Below are 24,134 nucleotides of genomic sequence, written 5' to 3' on the forward strand. Positions count from 1 at the left end.
ATAATTTGACCTTTTTCCCACTATACTGTTTTTTTTTTGTGTGTGTACATTATACACAAATTTTCCTTATTTTTTTTGTTAGTGTTTCATTAGAAAGCTGGACTTCCAGTGAAGGAATTGCATACTCCATTGCAGTACCATACTTTTATCTCTCCTTTTATTATATATATTATTTATTTTGCAAGCAGGTCCTGTCTTAGAATAAGTTTGGAATAGTTGCTAAAATAAGCAGACAAATAGTTTTAAGGAATGTCAAACAAATATTACAACTAAGGACGTAAATCTGAGGAGACATTCCCCCCACCCAGAAGGGAGCAGAGACATTTCCCACAAGCCTGAAGATCGAAGAAACACCATAGTTGGATAGTATGTCTACTAAATAATAAAAAAGTTATGTATGGGAAGGCAGACGCAGTTATAAATTTGGGTTATGTCAGTGCCAGGTGGGCGATATACATCTTCGCCAGACTAGGATTCTGCACAATGGAATTTCCCCAGATTCTATTTGGCCAACAGTTCTTGCTTTTCCTTTCTACCCCTACTCTCATTGGGAAATCATTATAAAAGGAAATGATTTGGAAAGCAAAAGCCTTTCAACTCGGGAAGGCAGTCAAGCTGAGGACTTAGTCAGAGCAATCAAGCAGCCATACTCCTTCTGGAACCCAGCCAGGAACAAGTCAAATAGAGTCGATCTCCAGGATCTTGGAAGTGCAGGAAGACACTGGATGGATGTTGTGGAAACCCATATTTGCGAGCATCATTTAGGGTAAGAGCTGTTGTAAATAATAAGCTCATACCAGTGTTAGAGCTGTTGCTGACATGCCTTGATTGATTGACATTTTATTTGTTTGCTACAATAAAATAATATAATATACAATATAAAAATAAGATCTATAATTAAAAGAATAATAATCAACAATCAAATTGTTTTGGTAAAAGTAACAATCATAATTATATTAACAAGGTGACATCAATGCATTATTTTCCGGACAACAAAACAGTTGTTGATGCACCACTTTTCCAGGTTAATTAGTTTGAACTGAAAATAAATGCAGTCAGATTCAGAATGGATTCTGTGGAATATTTTGAAGTCTTTTGTGATCCTTCTTGCTGTGTTTTTGCATTTCCAGGGTTTTCTTTTATTCTTAATCATTTTTCTATGTTGTAACAACTCTCACACCCTGCTAATTTAATGGACAAATTCATTTCATACGTTTATTTATAGTCTATACGTTAAATAATATTTATTTAATGTTTCATTAATTTTTTTTTACAATGTAATGTATTGTACATATTTACTTTTTAATAGGTTTAAATTGAATGTAACAGATTTTATCAAACAATAAGGTTTTAAAGGACAGGGGATGCTTAATGAAATATAATCCAGAAGTATTTATAATTGCTGGTTGTTATAATTTTGCAATGGGAGAGGACCATTGTAGCATTGTGAACTCGACGTTCCATCTGTCATACACTCACACACGTCCATTGTTCTCCTGTCGTCATGACTACTAACAATCTCAATGTACGATCGAAGACCCAACTTTCAAGTCCGTCATAATTTATTATGGTAATACATTTAATTTATTATTTAAAAAAAGAAAATGTTTTGTTACGTAAGTTGTGGGGTACTAGTCTTCTTTTCAGTAACAAATTGGAAGAACCTATTTCATCATATATTTTTTAAAATTTAAACATCCCCATATCTCAATTTATTCAAAATTCTTAATATACAGGTTATTAGGTCGTTTATTAACCCTTTTAGCAATAAATGTCGAAGGTATTCAAGTTTCATCAAATGAAAGTTTTAAACGAGTTAATCTTTTACTAAATAACTACAATATTATATTTTATCATACAGTTATATACAAAAATCAATCGTCGCGTCTACAAATTGGTACTCAAAGCTAATGTTTTGCGGGTTCTTTTTCGTGTTTGACGTAGTCGACAACGAGTTCGAGTCCGATAACGGCCGGAAGTGGTTCCTTTTGTTTCTTTTCCTCTGTTACTTTAGTGTATACGTCTTTGAGCCTAGGGAGTATGTAAGAAGTTGCGAGTGGATTGGTCGTGGGTGCGAGCTGGTTTGCGGGTCTCACGGGTGTCACCGAAGTGCCGATGCTCGGAGCAACGAATGCCGAGCCCCTCGACATGAGTCTTATCCTTTTCGAAGAGTCTGGGGAAGGAGGAGAAGCGCATCTTTTGGCGACGAGTCCTCGGAGAAGTTCGCTGAAGAAGTAAGAGTGAGGAGGACCGGCAGGGCTGTACAGATAAGGAGGAGTCGCTGCGACCAGTCGGCAGACCAATTCGACACCACCCATTTCACCAGTACGGTTCATCTTTAACACACAAACAAAAGAAAGATTAACATTTTTACAAATCAAAGTACATTTTAGTGACTGGGAGTTTTTTGGTGGCCCTGAGAAGGACCGGTGTTGTTTTGTAGTGGTGAGACGATGAATAAGGTCGGGACCAGGAGACCGTTAGCTGAGGGGATCAGTCGATTGATTCTGCAGCGGTTGAAGGGACTCTGGTGAAGCAGGTAGCCGAGTGCAGCAGTTGGCCAGTAGCCAAGTCGGCTGTGTTGAGAAGGCGAGTTCGAGGCTAATGCTGCGAATATCCTTGCTGTCGTTGTTGATGTTCCATTAGTGATCGGGGACACGAGTCGGAAGTCAGTGAGGCAGTGCCCCTGCTTATATACGGTGACACTCAGCAGGTTCCGTGGTAACTGCAGGTGGCCACTACATACATCGTAAAGATTTATTTTGTACCTAGTACTTTTTAGTATGGAGTACCGTAAGTAAAATGATTTATCTAGCCAACATTAACAGTGCATTTACCGATTCGTTATCAAACCTAATTTAAATAAATAATCGGAAGAGGTGGTATATTAAGGAGCAAAACCAGAGTGGTTGAGGTAGAAGAATCTATCCGTCTCTGAAAGATTTGGCTTTTTATGTTGCTATACTTGATCTAGAAGATAACTCGATTGACAATTCTTGCTTTGAAATATTTGTATCCATTTTCTAATGTTTGTACAAAAAAGTGGACTTCCGCTTGGAAGAGAGGGACTGAAAGTGCATCGGTAGGACTAGAAGGTGCAATTCGAAAGGATTTGCTTTACATGAATTTATACTTGGTTTAGAGGTTATCTGCTCGAATCCCTGGTTGTATCAATTCTTGGATTGAAAAATGTTTGCACCTTAAGGAAGTAAAGTGACCGGAAGTCCGGAAGAGGTGGTAGTCAGAAGGAACAAGGCAAGGATTAGACGATGAGTGCCGTGGCCAGATTATATCCATTTCGAAAGGCTTCTGCTTTCCCTTTTACTATACAAGATGTAGAAGCTATCTGCTCAATTCACACCAACCCTTGGATTGAAAAATTCTTCTTCTCCAGTTTTTGTTCCTTCAGTGAACACGTTTTCCCTTAAAGAGATGAGTCATTGGGCCGCCAAGGGAAGATTGTTTGAAGAAGTAAGGCCAGGTCTACTTGGCGAGTTCGAGAGAGTTTGAATTTTATTATTCTTATTATTATATGCTTTTCATGAAGCAACCTGATCTATATGGTGATCTGTCTTTACGGTACCACTCTTACATTGAAAAAAATGAAAGATTTTCTTTTCGTTTTCTATGTTTCAGTGTGCATGTTTTCCATTAAATAAGTGGTCCATTTTCCAGAAGAGGTGGGTTACTGAATCTTCCCCCTTGGGCTAAGGGTGAAAACAATAGGGTTTTCTCTCCCGGGTGAGCGATCAATCCCACATTAAAAATTATACTGAACAATGGGAGGGGTGATTCCACGTAGGACCCAATTGAGGTTGAACTTGTGCTGGTCGTGGTTTGCACCTTAGCTGGAGATGGGAGGCCAACCCGTGCCTTTCTTTATTACCTTGTGGTGTGATCGAAAGTGGGAAGCCACAACTTCCTGGGGGTCCCAAAATCTGTGGCTCTGAGCGTTGGCTGAAAAGGTAGGACGTTAAATGGCCTGTTTGTACTAGTTTAGGTTGTGTAATGAATTTAAAATAGTCTTCGTAAAACTAACTTTATTATATACAATCCTATAAAATAGAAGGATAAAGATTTTCCTCATCTCACGATTCGTGTCATACAGTTGTTTTTACTGTTCACTACGTATCAGGTCTGGGAGGGACACTAACTCCAAGGTTGGTGCAGCAAAAGATCACTCTCATCGATATCCATTTCCATGCAGCTCAGTTTGATTGAGCAGGTTATTTCCGATTATGTTAGCTTGCTTTAAACCTTGCTTTAAACAAAGGTTCCAACCTTAAGGTTTCAGCTTTATGACTAAATGTACCCATTGTCGTATAAGAGTGAGGCAATGTCCGAAAGAAGTAGTAAGCCAGGACTTTAGGCAGGGGGCGATAAGAAAATTATATTCATTTACGATAGGTATTGATTTCAATGTAGTATACGTGATCTATAAGCTATCTTCTAGATTCACTGGCGACACCAATGTTTCATGACATAAATGCAAGAAATGATAGAAAAAACAAGCAGTATAATATTGAATTATTTTTTTTATAAAGTCATTGCTAAACCATAGCATAAATAATAATAGCATACCATAAATTGCTAACCTAGATATAAACGAATAAAAGAAACGCCATTGATCTACGGCAAGCAAATAGAACAGAATGTACCTTTTCAAGCATATCCAAAACCACAAAAATATGAATATTTTCCTTGACAATATTTATCTGAGGGCTGAAGCTAATGCGACACTTCGACTCTCTTCGACCCTAATTTTTTAAAAAATATTCATTAATTAACAGCTGTGACGATAATATGTTCGAGTGGGGAGACCCTAAGGTTGAGGAAGGACAGGAAAGATATGGTTGTTGTTGTTCGGATATTGGCTGAGCGTGTTCAAACGAATCTTCCTTACTCTTATTCATCTCGAAAGATTTATTATTTTTTTGTAAGTAAATTTTAATTTTAATTGTTCTATTCTGGACACATACATCAGAGTTTATTTTTCGTTCAATTCAAATTGTAATTTTTTATCAATAAAGAGTGTACCGTTCTTATTTTGATTATCTTTTATTTTGGTCTCGTCACACGGTCATTAAATATTACACATTTATACACGAGAAGAGCGAAACATGGACAACAAGTAAAGAGAATTCTGAAGGATATCGCTTCTACTGAAAAGAAACCAGCGTCTACCATCAATCAGAGACAAGGTTGTTAAAATGCGGGCAAAGCAAGGCTCTGAAGATGATCTAAATAAAGATCGAAACGTTGGGACAATAAAGAAAACATTTTTCTTAACCTACATCATACAAGACCACATCTCACGAACTCCAAATAATCCCCTTTTTTAAAAATTAATTAATCCCTAGGGGTTCCGTCGGCTCGGGAACAAATGCCTACTCTCAAAATTAAACATTTTCTATACGGACACGTGACAACGTGTAAGCGCGAATTGATTTTCAACCAGGCGTTGTTTTCGAATCAGAGCTGCGGAATAATCCCCGGTAGGTGGTTTGGGAAAGTAGCTTAGTTTGGGAGGCGGCTTTAATGCCACTTTGCAATGCAAATCCTCGGCAATATGACAATCACCTCCATACCTCTCTAAGCCCTTCCTACTGCTTATCCCAAACCCTCCTGAATTGTAAACCATGATGGCACAAGAATAGATCCAATATTCACTTTATTCAACCCAGCCGTTCTGCTGGATTATTATATGTGAAGACGGTTTTATTAACCATGGTTCCAACAATAAACACGATTAAAACATAAACAGTACTAAAAAACTTATTCAATGACCTTCTTCAATTAGAGTCTTTAATTAATGAAATCCTACGGTGTAGTTCAATATTTATGTTCTCTACACGTCGTACATTATATATAAAAATAAGGACATGAATAACCGACCAATATGAACTGCTAGAAGCTTAGTTGCGGGATTGCGAGATCTTTATATACTTCGGCGTAATATCGTCAAGAAATAACTTGACAAAATATTTTCGTTTTTGAGAAATGTAAAGAAGCAAGTTACAGAGAGCTGGCAAGAGAAAAAGCTTATCAACATGGTAATACTATGGATATTAAAATTAATTAAGACATTTAGAATATAATCTCCTGCAACCTGTTGCTACCATTGTGCCCTTTATCTACAATTATCAACTTTAATGGCACAAACTGGTTGCCCGTTGAGACAATATGCAGAACAATTTTTGCAACCGGAGATTGGCATTTCTGAAGTACAAAATTAAATGGTACATGGAGCATCAGGTTTTGCCAAAAAAGTACCTGTGCTTATTTTACATTTATTGTACCGCCCAGGCTAAACCAAGCGTTTTGATATCCATATTGATATAATAATACTCATAAAAATAAAGCTGTTAAGTTTTTTGATACAAAAGAGAGAGAGAGAGAGAGAGAGAGAGAGAGAGAGAGAGAGAGAGNCTGAACCCACAAAAATCAGCGAGGTTAGGCAACCAAGATGATAGGTAACTATGGAACCTTAAGCTTTTTTAACCAGCAGACCACAAGAGGAATCTCACAATTTACTTATTTTTCTTTGATGTTTGTATTATGTTATATACCGAATAGAATTAACAGTAAATTTGCTGCTATTAATTCATCGTAGTGTTTGAGCACTTTTGCAGTGTACAGGTTCATTTAAATTTTATTGCTGTGGATCTTTACCATTCAGCAAATAGTCGATGCTGTATAATTTTTTGGTGAGTTAAATGGAATTATCGTGCTGTGGGCAGGTCTACTCTACTGACGCATTGACTACCAATCATCCTTGCTTCAGGACACTGGTTGTTAATACTAACATTTGAAGGATTGCGATATGTGTGACATGAAGTGTACGTTAATTTCCATATTCAAATATCTATTTCCATGGACACCAGAATCGAACTCGTTTTCATTCTATATTGTTTTCTGAAGAAGGTCAGGGGTTTACAGATACGCAGGAGTGAAGTCAGGTGAGGTACCCCCTTCTGAAAAACTTTGTTCCCGATGAAGATGTTTTTATTAGTAAAGTATAAAACCGCCACAACTGCCATTACTGATTAAACATAACCACACACAAAAGTATAGTGTTTTAACTATCAAAATAATCGGCCCCGATTCTTCAACATTCTGTGAATGTTTTTTTCACATCCTACATATATTTATAAAATTGAAACAATGTTTATAAATCCCAGGCCATGAAGATGATCTCAATAAAGATCGAAACGTTGGCACGATAAAGAAAATGTTTTTCTAAAACCTACGTCACACCAGACTGCATCTCACGACCTCCAAATAATCATACTGTGAATATTCAAGTCTACGCAGAGCTTTTGAAGGAAAATTATCCGGAACTATTTATTAATAGTTTTCTTTGTATAACTATGTGTAAATAATAAAACAGTAGGGATTGTATGGCAAATAAATGAACAATTGATCACAAAAATTTCAATTAGACATTTTTTGATCATTTTTGCACATAAGTCAATTTTGCCAAGGAGTTTCATTTTGAAATCAAAAATGCTATTTAATTTAAAGGTCAGAAGTCTAACTGTAAGTTACATGGGAAATAAAATTTTCTTATTTCATAATTTTCCAGGCTCAATTAATATTTTTATAAGCTATAAGTAAAAAGGAAAGTAGCTTGTTGGTGTCTCTGAGAATGGTTATATTGGGACGTCTTAAATGGTGCACCCAGTGTGTATTATAAATAAAGGTATATGTAAATTGTGTCAGTTAACAGAATGGAAGGGAAATAAAACGAGAACCAACCCTTAAAAAATGCACCGTGGGGATGGAATAACGAGATGAAAGTGAGAGCGGTAAAAGCTCTTTTAATTAAATCTCTATTTGCTCAATTTCTCGAGTGGCATTTGGCGGGATTAGTTGCAGTGTGTTTCACGCTAAAAGAGTTGTTGATACTCTTTTATACTAAATAGCAATTAATTGAGTGGGATCCATCGAAAGATCAATAATCCGCGCACGACGGTTTTTTGTGTGCGTTTATTATGACCCACCCTTGAACACAACAGTACAACTTTGATATTGATATTCGTACACGTAAATAATTCAACCTATAAAAGAATAATAAACTCTTGTATTTTATCTCAGGGATAATAATTTATTCAGGGGGCGTTTACTGAGTTTAATGTCACGTATTAAGAGCTCAACTCTAATCGTTCGGTTGATCTAAAAACGTCGAACACAGCACTATGAATCCCTCTATCGTTTTTCTTAAAAAAAAAGTGTGTTTTTAATATATATTTTAATGTGTGGTGTTTAGTGACCGTTAGTTTATGATTATTTGGAGATCGTGAGATGCGGTCTGGTGTGACGTAGGTTTTAGAAAAATATTTTTTTTATCGTGCCAACGTTTCGATCTTTATTGAGATCATCTTCAGGGCTCAAAGTGCTTTTTTCCATGTAGATGTGTCATTCTTGTGTGTCGTGTTGAGAGGGTTGTTGGTACTCTGTACTAGAATGACACATCTACACGGAAAAAAAACCTTTGAGCCTTGAAGATGATTCTCAATAAAGATCGAAACGTTGGCATGATAAAGAAAATGTTTTTCTAAAACAAACTTTACGTTGAAAATAAGTCAAAAGTAAACGGGGTGACAATTTCATTTCGTACTTTAACTCACATGTAATTAATTACACGTCATTTCTTCTTTAATTTATAACAATTAAGAGCATTGACAAATTAGCAGCCATAAATCATAGGCATTTCATTGATTCACATTCTGTCTCTCTCTCTCTCTCTATCTATCTATCTATCTAACTACCATTTTATCTATCGATCTAGTTTATCCATTTATTTTCTATATTTATCTATCTTTGCAATATCTTTCATTCTTGTTCTTCTCTTTCTTTCTTTCTAGCTATATATTATGTAGCTGTCTATTCCGTCATTATAATGTACCTAAAATTATTTTCTTTCAAACAATTTCTTCCCATTTTTTCTTTCTCTCTCGTCCACCATCTGAGTTTGCCACTGTCTTTCCTTTCTTTCTTCCTCCCACTCACTTGCTTTTTCTCTCGCTCTCTCTTAAATTCTTTGGCTCTGATTGTTCTTTCTCTGTCAATCTTTCTTCCTCCCTGCATTTTTTTTAAACCTCAATCTACTCTATCTATCTGTTGACCTTTCTCTCGCTCTCAGTCTCTCTTCCCTCTCTTTCTTTGTCACACTTTTTCTTACGTTCTCTTTCATTCTTTATGTTTTTTTTCGCTGTCACTTCTCTTCCTCCCTCTAATTACCTTACATTCTGCTTGTCTTTCCTTCATCCTTTCACTCACCTTTCCCTCTTCCCTCTCACTCTCTTCTTTTCTCTCTCTTCACTCCTCTTTCTCTCTTTCTTTTACAATATCTTTCATTTTCGCGCTTCTCTTCCTTTCTTCTTTTCTTCTATCAATCTATCTACATATGTATCTTATGTAATGTACCTACAATTACTCTCTCTACTATTTATGCATCTCATTAATTGAGCTATCTATTCAATTATTGATCAATATATCTATTTATCTATATCTCTCTTTAAATCTTAGTTTTGTAATAATTAAGTTGGTAATTTGGTTGTTACTGATCATATAGCTCTGCCGTTTCTAATTCTTTTTTGTTTTTCTCTTTTATCAATATGTGTGGTGGTTAGTGACCGTTAATCGATAATTATTCAGAAAATCGATGCGGTCTGGTGACCAACTCACGATTTCTGAATAATTTATTAATATGTTTAAAAAACAAGATTACAATTTAGAACACGATTCGTTCTTTATTTTTCCTTGATATAGAAAAAACATGGAAAAGGTGTGGTACGAGAAATTGTTGGTTAAAATCCAAGATAAGGTACCATAAACGTATTGCCTACTCATCCACTCCAAAGAAGGACATTCTCGGTAAAAAAAAAGATGAAACAATATTTCGTCTAAACAAATTAATGGAGGTGAACCGGATGGCAGCTTAGACCATTTCTTTGTAACTTTGTCACTCACGATTTTCTAAATCTGTACAATTTAACAACAGCACATTTGCCCAAGACGCCTCAGCTTTGAGCAAAGGGACTATGACACCATTGCCCGGGCCAAACAGGAATATGTGCCTACTACAATACAATTGGAAAGTGTCAATAAATGCGCAAAAATCCCAAATTGTGAATTCACTTATAATCAAAAAATTTCCATTCAATCAAGTTCGAAATGAAGAAAATACACAGGAAGATTCAGTCAGGTCCCTAGGCTTAATTTTGGACGCCAAGTTTACATGGAAAAAGCACAGCAATCTGTTCAAAATGGCCCGTTTCAGACAACTAAACTATCTGCTACAGAGCGAACCCATGCTGAAATAAAAAAAATTGCATATAAGCATTTTAAGCAAGTTGGAATTTTTAACGACTTGACAATAATCTCATTAGATTTTTTTTAGTTATCTTTAGAAAGTCTGGTAATGAAACTTTTCTGGGCTCACCAAGCTTTCGACAATTTACATCGCCAACTTCAGGGCCTATTTATGGAAAAATGCATACATTAACAGAATTCTAGTGAAATAAAGAATAAGAATTATATTTTTTCATAATAAATTCATAATTATATCCTTACTTTACCCAATGATGCAAATAAAAACATAATAAATACCTCTATAGGGTTTTGAGAAAGTCGGTGCCATTAATTACATTACACACACATTAATGGAAAGTTAATGTAAACAATGTTTGTAAATCCCAGGCCCTGAAGATGATCTCAATAAAGATCGAAACGTTAGCACGATAAAGAAAATGTTTTTCTGAAACCTACATCACACCAGACCGCATCTCACGATTTCTGAATAATTAAATAATGGAAAGTAAATGGATATTTTTAAAGCTATATACTACAACGCTAAAATGGTTTTGAATATTGACGGCCATCACTTTAAATGGTATATGATGCTCATTCCTGGTATGATGGACATAATTAGTTAAATGTCGCGGTATTCAAAGGAAAAAGATCTCACTGTCAGTATTGATGAAACCAAGTTCATAAGGGTAGTCAAAAGACGCTTAAAACCCTTCATTTTAAGAATTAGAATAAAATCTTAGGGAGAGTCCACTTTGGATCCTCAGGGAAGTTCCGTCATGATTGCGATCACTTTATTTGGCACCTGACAATGAAGAAGAATTTTAGTTACTTCTACGTCCGATTCTCGGGTCGCTAAATTAAGATTATTTGACGCATTACTAAAGCCAGTCTTAATGTACACTTTATAGGTTGAAATTTGGCCATTGCCCTATTTACATAATTTGGAAGAATCTTCAATAAGTTTGTACAAAATTTACTGTCTTGGTCTTCATCTACTACAAATTGTTTTTTGGCTGCAAGTATACTTCGAATGAGAAAACCTTCAAATACTGACTGCAGAAATTAATAAGTACTACGATACCTTACAAGTGGACAGTTTATGTTAATCTGATTCCGAATTCTATTGGCCAGGATATTATTTAATATAATAGTCCGTGCCGGCAAACTTTCAGTTTATAAATTTCTAGTCATAAAACAATCAAAACATCTTTGGTCACTGGATATTCATACGGCGCTCAATTCGAGTTATAATCCACATTTCAGAAATAGTAGCAATCTTAGTCTTGGCGACCACTACCTGCATTTACGAACGAGCATAAGTTGAGATTAATCACCCAGATTGAAATATGCAACATAAATAATACAGCCATTTATATAAAGAATACAAAATACGTCATTGATCCTCAAATATCATTCTCAATGTGTAATCGAAAAGAGGTAAAATCATTACAGCATTTCCTTTATAATTTATGACACTATTAGAAAAAACAATGTTTTTCCTATCTACCTCCTAAACGATCCTTCTTTGATTTATTATGTCCTAAAGTATTAGAAGAAGTTAATAAATTGTAATTTCAGCACAAAACTGAGACAATTTATTACAAAAGAGTTACTTAATACCATAAAATTGTAATAATGTGTTCACTTATTTATTTTTATTTACTTTTACTTTTTTCAATCAACTGTACCGAGAATGATTTGTCTTTTTTTGTTATTTTTAACTTCTTTTACCTATTGCGGAGGTTTTTTAATATTGTATTATTAGAAATTAGTATAGTTTTGTTTATAACTAATATTAATATTACATAATATTTTATTATAATTATGTTTTATTATTACTTTTTACTTATATTTTTGTACTTCTTTGTTCATATCTGTAATTCTGTGTGCTTGTAAAGGATGTATTTCCTATGGACAGATTATACATAAATAACAAATGATAATAAAATGAATAAATGACTCCAAATTATTGGACTGATTGCTTTAAAATCGTTATTACCCAATGATGTTTCTGACATTTCAGGCAATAGGCCTTATATTATTGTTGTTGTTGCAGTAATATGTATAAATTTTATAAAATGAACATGTCCATTGCTGAAATGAGGAGATTGGAATAAATTCCATTATTATTGGAGTCATTTTTTGTTTAGACGATTTTTTAGCCAATGACCGGCATGAAATAAGTGAATTGTGTGTCGTTTACACATGTCTTGAGGAAAATTTTTAATATACAGTAATAGTAGTAAGTTAAAGGAAGAATATTTGTTTATTCAATAATTTAATTGAAGCTGTTTCATTTTAACTTTGCTAAAATATAAAAAAATTAAATCAATTTGTTTTTTACAATTATAAAAAATGAAGAAAATCGACATTAATATTGAAAGGGTTTAATAATATGGCAGGTTTAAATAAATAATGAAATGCATGCACTGTAATAAATAAGATGAAGAGAAGCAGGGGAAAAATCACGATTGTGCTTTAGAAAAAGCCCAGAGAGGACTAGAGAAGAGTGTACTTACGGTACGTACGATGCGCCCTTTGCAAATGTGATAATAATCATGGTCTGGTTCGTGGGGGTTGAGGCAATGTTGTGCGCGCGCTCAAACTCGGAATTAAAGCTTTCAGCCGAAAGCAACACGTTGCAAATCACAAACCAGCCCCCACCCTATTTCTTCTCGGTTCTCGACAATCGATCACTGGGAGCCCCCTTAAAAAACATTTCAAAACTACCCCTCCACCGTCTAAAGCTTTGTCGATCATCACCCTTTGAGGGATGAGGGAAACGACTCATCCACAATGACCCTACGATTCGTCGGAGACACATGTGAGCTGTCAGCGGTAATGAGCTGCCCAAATACAAGGATAAACTGACATACACTGACAATGACGAATCTCACGAAATGTATCTATTTCAACAATTAACATCTCTTAAGAAAAATACTACCTCATTCTGCTTGTATTATAGCTAATTGTCTAACCCATTTGTTTCTAAAGCATCTCTACATATTATGAAACGCTAAGAACAAAACTTTTAAAAAGAATAACAAATTTCAACTGACCCAGTAGAGAGATCATCACAATAACAATAAAATGTTTTACGGTTATTATTACGGTCCACAATTCTTGGTTCCACATGCATTCACAAGGACGGAAGCACTAAAAAAATTTATCTAAATAATTGTTATTTGGAAAAATGTCGTACATGTACATCGATTTATTGGACTTTCAATTCTTGGCTGTCTGAAAATTGATACCTTTATTGTATCATCGTTATGATATATTGTGAGATTTTCCGTGTTTTCTGAGGGAAAGATTATTTGAAGAAAACAAGTTAAAAAATTTATGAATTTATTGCCCGTTTATATCACTCACGTGAATCTATGGTGTCAGATGCATTGATTGGCTGTCAGAGAATCATCTTTCAAAAATAATAGAAAATAGATTTGATCCACTAAAACACTTTAAACTTTATCATGTAATTTATAGATAGTAGTTTTGTTAAAATATATGCATTTATGTCAGTCACATTGTTCTAAGATATGTCAGATACACTGTGGGCGGTCAGAGAACAAATCATCTTTCAAAACTTACAAAAATGTATTAAAAAAATCCAGCAGAGAGATTTGATGCACTAAACGTTCTAATCTACAAAACAACATCACAAATAATTTATTGAACATTGCATTTGTCCACAATTATCGGTTCTCTGGGGGGTATTTATTAATTTATGTCGAGTTTGAAACTGTCTACTGAACGATTCACTAAATCATATCTGGCTTAATTAAACCAAAGTACAAGGTTTTGTCTTTTCCCTTGCAGCATTTTTTTCTGATCGGGCAGTTTTTAATTTTTTTATGAAAGGCAAAACTAAATAACCTTGTATAAATGGAATAAATTTGCTCACAACACTTCATAATTGTATCTTGACCATTTTCGATTATTTTGGTTTGCCGAAAATTTCGAAAAGGCCATCTTCAGTTGAGATCTAGCGGACGGGCATGGCAAAAATAAGCTCAGATCTCAAGGGGAAATCTTGTCGATTTAATAATGATTTGTGACTTATACCATTTTACAAGACCGGGCGGTTGTGCGTAAAGTATATTCGATGCGCTTACTCACCCGTCATCATTCATCAGGGATTTGTATATACATATTTGCATTAAAAAAATAATTTTACAATTTTAAATTTAGTATTGAGAACATTTGACTTTTATATTATCGAATTTGACGTTTCCATCATGCGAAAAAGCTAGATTGTTTTTAGTAGGCAAGCTTTCTATAAACTATTGCTCCTGAAACCCGTGTTATCGGGCAGTTTTTAATCTATTATGGAAAGGCAAAACTAAGTAACGTGGGATAAACAGAACAAATTTGCTCATAACACTTAATAATTGTATCTTGACCATTTTCGATTATTTTGGTTTGCCGAGCACTTCGATTTTGGCATCTTTAGTTGGCATCTAGAAGACAGGCACGGCAAAAAGAAGCTCAGATCTCGAGGGGAAATTACTTGTTGATTTAATAATGATTTGTGACTTATATCATTTTGCAAGACCGGACGGTTGTGCGTAAAGTATAGTCGTTGCGCCGTACTCAGCCGTCATCATTTCTCAGTTACGGATTAATATATACATATTTGCATTAAAAAAATAATTTTACAATCGTTAAATTTAGTAGTGGGTACGTTTCACTTTTTTTATTATCGAATTGGGACTTTACATCATGCAAAAAAAGCTAGAGATTTTATATATTAGGCAGACTTTCTACAGACTATCGCTCCTGAAACCTTTCTGATCGGGCAGTTTATAATCTATAATGCAAAGAAAAATAAATAACCAGCATTAATTGCACAAAGTTGCTCATAACGCTTAATAATTATAGCTTGACCGTTTTTATAATAATATGAGACTTATACCATTTTGCAAGACCGGACGGTTGTGCGTAAAGTATAGTCGATGCGCCGTACTCAGCCGTCATCATTCCTCAGCTACGGATTAATATATACATATTTGCATTAAAAACAATAGTTTTACAATTTTGAAATTGAATTTGACGTTTCCATCAAGCAGAAAATCTAGTTTTTTTTGTATAGAAGACAGGCTTTTTACAAACTATCGCTCCTGAAACTTTTTGACCGGGCAGTTTTTAATATAATCCAAGACAAAATAAATGACCCGGGAGGAATTGAACATTTAATAATTGTAGCACGTTCGTTTTGTATAATAATGTGGGACTTATACCGTTTTGCAAGATCTGACGGTTGTGCGTAAAATATACTCGATGCGCCGAACTCAGCCGTCATCATTCCTCTGCCACGAATTAATTTATATTTATTTGCATTAAAAAAAGTAATTTTACGATTGTTAAATTTAGTATTGAGAACATTTGACTTTTTTATTTTCATGTTTTCCATAATGGCAATAGAAGCTACAGAATTTTTTTTAGTAGGCAAGCTTTCTATAAACTATCGGTTCTGAAACCCTTCAGATCGGGCAGTTTTTAATCAATAATATAAAGCAAAAGTAAATAACCAGCATGAATTGAACAAATTTGCTCATAACACTTAATAATTGTAGCTTGACCGTTTTTATAATAATGTGAGACTTATACCATTTTGCAAGACCGGACGGTTATGCGAAAGTATAGTCGATGCGCCGTACTCAGCCGATGTCATTCCTCAGCTATGTATTAGTATATTATATTTTTTCATTAAAAAAATAATTTTACAATCGTTAAATTTAGTAGTGGGTACGTTTCACTTTTTTATTATCGAATTGGACGTTTCCATCATGCAAAAAAAGCTAGAGATTTTATATAGTAGGCAGACTTTCTACAGACTATCGCTCATGAAACCCTTCCGATTGGGCAGTTTTTAATCTATATTCAAGACAAAACTAAATAACCAGCATGAATTGAACAAAGTTGCTCTAACAATTATTCTAGCTTGACCGTTTTTATAATAATGTGGGACTTATACCATTTTGCAAGACCGGACGGTTGTGCGTAAAGTATAGTCGATGCGCCGCACTCAGCCGACGTCATTCCTCAGCTACAGATTAATATATACATATTTGCATTTAAAAAAAAATTTACAGTCGTTAAACTTAGTAGTGGGAAGTTTTAAACATAGCATTTGAAGTTTCTATAAAGCAAACAAGCTAGAGATTTTATATAGTAGGCAGACTTTCTAAAAACTTTCGTTCTTAAAACCCTTCTAGAAATATACATTTCTTTGTGTATTTCTTTCTTTCACACAGTTTTTTTGGGAGCAAATTTGAACGAACCACCGGAATATTAAGTACCTTGACGGTCCGTCATTTTAGTCGAGAGGGTATGAAGCCTGTCCCCGATGAAATTTAAAATACCTCGGTGAGGATTAGAGATGTGTTGACATGAAATATGGTTGTGAAAAATGGTTGAGTGTACGTCTGTGCGAGAATTGAGTGTATGTTTAAAGTAGATTGTGTATTTTTCCTCTGTTTTGAAGTCGTAGGGATTTTTTCTTTTAGAACTCAAACTTCCGTTGTGCAGGTATCAGATACTTTCCGGGAAAATTTTCGTTTATTTTATGAAATAATTCTTCCCAAAGTATACTATTGTATGAAGAGCCCAGTTACCTCAGCCTTTTCCTCGCTATTGCGGTGTAGTTGTGTAGAATATGTTATGTACGACCTAATCGACATTGGTTATCTGTTGATAGTCTCATTTTTTACAGTGATTATTTTTATCGGAAATTTCCTCATGACCTGGAACCCACTTTAGCTATTGGTAGATTTGTGCTTTTTATTGTATTTTCGCATTAATGTTGTATTCTTCTTGAAGACTTGAAGAAACTTTAGAACAGTCTTGCTATATGAAAGTAGAAAGCAGTAGTTGTACCGGTCATATTTTATAACAGTTCTTTCTTAATGTAATTTTATGCCAAAATGGTTTTGGGTGTGTTGTTGCCTTATTGCCTGAAATACCTTTATACCTTTGGCTTTAGGCGATTTGTAGGTTGAAGTTTCTTTAGGTAATTTAGACAGTTTCAGACGTTTTAAGTTCATCTAGTAGTGAATGGGTTTGTGAAAGATGTCGTGGAAACACGCAGTACTTTGACCATCCTCCACCTTTAAGATTAACTTCGGTACCTGCCTAATGTCGATCCTTTAACTTACTGACTTTAGCAGGGGTAACAAACAGGGACAGTATCGCAGGCGAATTAAAATTTTTATGTGTGGTGATTAGTGACCGTTAATCGATAATTATTCAGTAATCGTGAGATGCGGTCTGGTGTGATGTAGATTTCAGAAAAACATTTTCTTTGTCGTGCCAACGTTTCGATCTTTATTGAGATCATCTTCAGGGCTCAAAGTATTTGTCTTCTGTGTAATTGTGCCATTCTTGCGTGTCGTGTTGAGAGTGCCATTCCACAATTAAAATTTTTATTGATAACTTCCCACTGGACGAGTATGGTTATCTGATTACAAGAATGACTTAATTAAAAAATAAAGAATAATTAATTCCCAATAGTTTTATTTTATTTCGTAAACGCTCTTCGATGATTCTCTGAAAGGACGAAGAGTTAGCTGTTAGATTTCAATACAAGTTGTTAAACAATGTTTTAACAGAGAGAACATTGTAGAGGCGTTGCCATCAGATGTTGGGCAATGGTCTGCCGCTCTCCACTATCTACATATAAATCACAACCCTTGTCATCTCCATCCCCTCCTCAATCAACATCCCTAAACAGATACCCGGGACAATTTCACCTGCCAAACGCGTAATATTTCAGTTTTAATGTTCAACGCTTCGTCGGATTTGCCGGTTACGGATGAACAGTCGGTGTTATGTCTCGTTTTAATAATAATAAAAAATAAAAATAAATCGGCTTGTAGTCCAATTCTAATCTTTCCAGCTAATCAAGGCACATTCGGTTAGAATATTCTCTTTTAAAAATTTAAATAGTTTTTCAATTAATCCATCGTAGTTCTTGAAAATTAAATAGTGTTATTGAGGCCTAATGCTCACAACAAAAAATAAAAAATAAATGAAAATGTAGGAATTGATTTACGATAAGTATAGAATTTAAATGAAAAAATAGATTAAATAACAATTTATTTAGAAATCGTGAGATGCGGTCTGGTGTGATGTAGGTTTCAGAAAAACATTTTCTTTATCGTGCCAACGTTTCGATCTTTATTGAGATCATCTTCAGGGCCTGGGATTTACAAACATTGTTTACATATTACAATTACATTTTGGATGTGGAAAAGTGAATTTATACAATGCAAAATATACTTTATATATTCAATCAAAGTATTTCTTTTCTAAATAAATATCGATTAACGGTCAGTAATCACCACACGAGATTAAATAACCTTCTTCCATTTTGGCCATGAGGCTTGTCGATGCTTAAAACAAAATATGGATAATAAAACGATTATAAATTTAATACTATATAAAATTCGGATGATGGGTGTAAATTTCCGAACGTCCAAATAAATGAAAATAAATAATGTATTTTCCTTTTTATTTAAAAAACCACACAGAAATGTATTTTAACGAAATTTTTTTTTTTACTTTATTCGACACGCTCACGAGTGTTGTACGCGCTACTTGCATTCGTTGGATTCATTCATTAAATTTGGATAGAAAAAAAGCCCAATAGAAAAACACGCGGGCTAGAAAATACTACCTGATTATAATAATTAATTGATTGAAAGAAGTAACTTGGTCAATTGGCCACGAAAACGTAAATTTATAATATTTAATAATGTAACGAAAAACAGTTTGGATCGAAGAAGAAGGAACACATAACAGCAGGGATTTTTCGAACAAAGTCCTTTTTTAAAAGATGTACGAAGACAAGTATGGCAGCAAAAGGGACATAAAATTTATTTGGGCAGTCAAAAGGAAGCACACAACTATACAGGATTAAATGTCAATACTGCCATGGTGGATCTTGACGCTTTCCTGTGATATTAACATTATGTGAGTTTAGTCTAAATTCAGATTTTTTCACATAAAATCGTAATTTCTCAACACAGTAGCCGCTCAAAGAATAACAAATGGCAAAACCCGTGTTTCTTAAAAATACTCGATTATGGCTAGTGCAATGAATTTCACATCAACGTTTTCGGGGATTTCACCAAATTTGCCTTATTTTATAAGTACACCAAGAACATACTCACTTTTACATTTTTTAGAACTTTTCTTAGTGAAATCTCCTTTGGAAGGTTGAAAAACGTGATATCGATCCCAAGGAGAGCAGAAACACAAGAACATCGTACTTGTCACATTTTCTCCTTGTAAATCTTAAAATTATATTCCATTGACTCGTTCTTGTCTATCATGAATGCGTATTTGCGTTCCTGAAACACATTTTAACACTTTTCATCCCACCATGGTTTCATTTTTGTCTTTTACTGTCCATCGTCCTAAATTGGTCGTAATCTGTGTATTTGTATTGGTAAGATTGTCCAGATTCAAATCAGCCTTATTGATTTTCCATTTCTGCCAAGAGTTTGATGGTTTTATACTCTGAAAGTTAGTTCAAAGATTATTGTTAAGTGATTTGAACCCATAGGGACATTATGAATCCTCCGGACATTATGAATCGGACACCAACTTCCCATCTCAACCTACCTTTCGAATTTTCCCTCCTTTTTGCTATTTTTCAAATGTCGTTTAATCAGGATTCGATTCTCTGAAGTTGGTGTCCGAATGGATCGAAATCACGATAGCTCAAGTGGAAGAGCAGCGGCGTATTTAGCCGAAGTTCGTGGGTTCGAATCCCGCTCGAGACACTAACTTTTTCATTTCATTATCTTGCATAAAGATTAATTAATTGAAAGAAGTTATTTGGTCAATCGGGCAACGAAATATAATGGAGTTATTAGGGAATTTGAACCTGACCTGACAGAAGAAGAAATAAAGTCTGTAATAATATACCAACCAAAAATATTAAGAAACTCGACGAATAAAAATGTCTAATGATAACTACCATCGACAATAAGGCATATCACCTCTGAGTTCGGCATGGGGTCAGGTGGGACCGCCTCGCTTCATCGAAAAATCCTTTAGACTACAATCTCTTCATTCAATTCTTTCTCTCTTCTCAAAATACCTTCGGTGTTGTCAGGTTAAGCCTCTCGGGTCATTAGTACTGGTTAGCTCAACGTATCACTACGCTTACACACCCAGCCTACCTACGTCCTCGTCTCGAACACCCCTTATAGGACTTTACAGTCAAGAAAGACTCATCTTAAGGCAAGTTTCCCGCTTAAATGCTTTCAGCGACTAATAAAGTTAAAAAACGTGTTTTATTGAGTCTGACAGACAAAAAAAATACCAGATCATGTAACGATCTATGGGAAAAGATCCCCTTACGTTCCTCCAATTCGTCAATGTTTAAACTGTTTCCGTTTCAATGTCGAAGCAAACTGTGGAGAACAACATCCCCTGTCAGAATGTAATAACTACTCCTAAGTGCGAACTCTGTGAAGGCCGTCACAAATCAACAAGCAAAGATTGTTCACACTATATTAAAATCTAGGAATTGAACAAATCAAAAATCAGTAATAGCGCGCTATTTCTGTAGTCTCATCGAATTTAATTTTTTTTTTAAATGACTGAACAATTCCCTACTATGCATCAAAAATTCCAAAGCAATTTTCATGAGTTATAAAAATGATGACCTCAACTATACAAGAAAAATAAAAAATAAAATTAGATAAAAGCCATACGAATATTTTCAGACTTATGGTGAAATCCAAACAAATTACAACAATATATGTCAAGGTCATCTAGAATTACCCGTAATAGCGCTTCCATCTAAAGCAAAGATCACGAAGCACACTAGGTTTAACACAAACATATATCAACTGCAAGACGACCCAAATATTACAACTGAAACTCATAATTATAGGGCAAATAAATACAGTCAAGAAAATAGTTTTATGTGATCTAGAAGAAATAATTAATAACGTCACCAATAATAAAACTTTGGGGTCGAATGAACCACTTCAGATTATATTGTAACGTTTACAAGTGTTATTATGGAATCTAGTCGCACTCAAGCAAAATATGTACAATAACGATTATAAAAATTATAAACCTATATTTACTTAAAATCACTTATTTATTTACATTCATTATTTATTATTAAGACTATTTATTTATATAAATTGTGTATTTATCTATATAAATTATTTTTTATTTCAGTTCTTTATTAAAACTAAACTGTGTTAAAATATGTATAAGTTAATATACACCATCTATAAAAACAATTTTAGAGAACAAATAGCTTCAAACTGTCTTAAGTATCTGTTTTATTACCTATCTTAAAATAGGTAATAATTTTATGTATAAATGTGCTTAATATGATATGTACATTTTTACAATGGAATGCACGATCTGTGAGAAACAAAAAATCAGTCTTAGAAGTACGTTTTGACCACGAAAACAACAACTTAGCCATTATATCAGAAACCTTGCTGAAATCTGTCGATGTAATCAGGGTTTTTTTCAGTCGTGTTGTAGATTCGATAAGGTGCGGACGTGTTTCTGTTCTTATCTCCGTTCACGGATAATTGTGCTGTTTACCTCGAACAATCTAAAAATCATTCTTCCATATAAGGATTATATAGAATAATTATTCTAATTTAATTTATATTCTTGTCTAATTTCTATTTCATTTTGCTATGTCAAGTTCAAGCGGGGGGAAAGATCCTCCAGACAAATTCTCCGAACACANAAATTATATACCTTTTAAAAATTTAAAAGCATGTTTCTTGCTGTAGAAATTTCACTACTGGAGAAAAAAAGTCAATAGCAACTTATATAGAGCCAAATGTCAGGAATACAATACTAAGAACAAAGACAAAACCGCTGATAGTGGTAGGTGATTTCAACTACCACATACAGGCCGCAGGTTCAAATATCACTGATAATAAATCTTTCGTCTGCTACTGAAAATAACGATCTTGTTTTCTTAAATGATGGTTCGCCCACTTTACTTTCAAACAGCAGGCAGCATACAAACTCTGCTGTCGATCTGACAATAGACTCTGTGGAAATAGCAACAAAACGACTGGAGGATTCATATTGATCCTACAGGTTCAAATCTTTTAACAATAATCTTTGAACTACCAGCTTTTCAGAGTCTACAACCATTAAACGCCTGGAAGAAATGGAAAATCAATAAGGCTGATTGGAATCTGGACTCTCTTACCATGGAAAACTATTAGTTACTCACAATTACAAATACACAGATTACGACCAATTTATAAATTATGGTACCTGCGCTGCATCTATCGTTATACCGATTAAAAATGTAAATAAAAATAAAAGGACGATGGACAGTAAAAGACGAAAATGTAAGCCATGGTGGGATGAAACGTGTAAAAATGTGATTTAGGGACGCAAATACTCATTCATGATATACAAGAACAAGTCAAGGGGATATAATTTTAAGATTTACAAGGAGAAAGTATGACTGCTCTCATTGGGCTCGATATCACGTTTTTAAACCTTGCAAAGGCGATTTCACTAAGAAAAGTTCTAAAAAATGTAAAAGTGAGTATGTTCTTGGAATACTTATAAAATAAGGCAAATTTGGTGGAATCCTCGAAAATTTTGATATAAAATTAATTAAATTCACTATTTTTCGTGGTCCGCTTGACCAATAAAATTCATCGCACAATTGAGTATTAAAAAAACAAAAAACGTGGGTTTTGCCATTTTTTTCCTCTTACCGTTTCTTGACTGGCTACAGTGAATTCGGAAGCGCCAATTTTCAAACGGAAATGTTATCTTGAGGAAAATTTAATCTAGTTTGCGAAATAAAAAAGTCCGATTTGTATTTTAATGCCTGTAAAGTTGAGAAATTACGATTTTATGTGAAAAAAGCCGATTTTAGACTAAAACCACAAAAATGCTAATACCTCAGGAAAGAGTCAAGATAGAAACCTCGTTCTGGTTGCGCTGAACTACATTTTACTTAATGAATCCACTATGCCAGTATTGAAATTTAACCTGTAACACCCTACATACTAAAATTGTCAATAAATTTAAAATATCTGACATGAGCCAAACTATCTCCGACTAAACCTAACTAAAGTAAAAATACTAGATATTACAAAAGCGTTCAACATAACTATTGAAAAGAATGCATAATGGATAGAAAAACAAAATAATAAAGTATACTACAGTATACAGATGGCTGAAAGGTGGGAAGAGGCATGGGAATGGACCTAAAGGCACCACCTCGGCCATCGGTTCCACCGTTTCTTTGTATATTTTCAATTTTTCATTCTTTTAAAACTTATTTAATTTTAAAATTCTCACTCTAGGTAATTATCTAACGTGTAGTTTAACCATTTCCGATCAATTTTATCTACCTCTCCTCCCTGTTTTGATTTGAGTGCATTTCGGATACTCGCTATCTTCAGTTAGGGATATAAGCAGTGTGAGAACGAGTTTTCACACGGAACGTTTGACCTTTGTTGGCGGTTTCATCTAGCAAGAAGAATCTGTAAAAAGGACAAACGCATGCATAAAAGAATTGTCTTGTTCTTACCCTACTTATATCCCAAATGCACTAAGGAATAACCAATTATGACTAATCTGATAAGCCTGTCAGAAGAAAAGAGTGAGGAAAAGAGGACCAACTACCAGAAATTACAGGTTCATCACCCCGGGTTCTCTCGTTGAAATCCCAAAATGTACATTTAAGTTTGTTTTCCACTCTAATATTTGTGTTTTACATTTTTAAATTCGCACCGGTACCAGGAGGGTTGATATGAACTCTGCCGTTCCGAACCCTCGAAAAAAAA

General features: G+C 34.4%; 1 protein-coding gene across 3 annotated transcripts; it reads right to left on the reverse strand.

The window, feature by feature from the left end:
• Window positions 1-872: 872 nt before the first annotated feature.
• Window positions 873-22,089, reverse strand: LOC106666460. Of its 3 annotated transcripts, none has more exons than XM_024229092.1 (2): window positions 22,066-22,089; window positions 873-2,336 (listed from the first exon to the last, which is right to left on the reverse strand). In XM_024229092.1, the coding sequence occupies exon 2, from the start codon at window positions 2,334-2,336 to the stop codon at window positions 1,908-1,910; it is 429 nt and encodes a 142-aa protein (XP_024084860.1). In that variant the 5' UTR covers window positions 22,066-22,089; the 3' UTR covers window positions 873-1,907. The 3 variants fall into 3 exon arrangements, with proteins under 3 accessions (XP_024084860.1, XP_024084859.1, XP_014249144.1); XM_024229091.1 differs by lacking the exon at window positions 22,066-22,089 and adding an exon at window positions 12,837-12,971; XM_014393658.2 differs by lacking the exon at window positions 22,066-22,089 and adding an exon at window positions 4,659-4,743.
• Between the last annotated feature and the right edge of the window lie 2,045 nt (window positions 22,090-24,134).

This window comes from Cimex lectularius, unplaced genomic scaffold (genome assembly GCF_000648675.2).
Source record: "Cimex lectularius strain Harlan isolate CLEC.00 unplaced genomic scaffold, Clec_2.1 scaffold289, whole genome shotgun sequence".
Lineage (NCBI taxonomy): Eukaryota > Metazoa > Arthropoda > Insecta > Hemiptera > Cimicidae > Cimex > Cimex lectularius.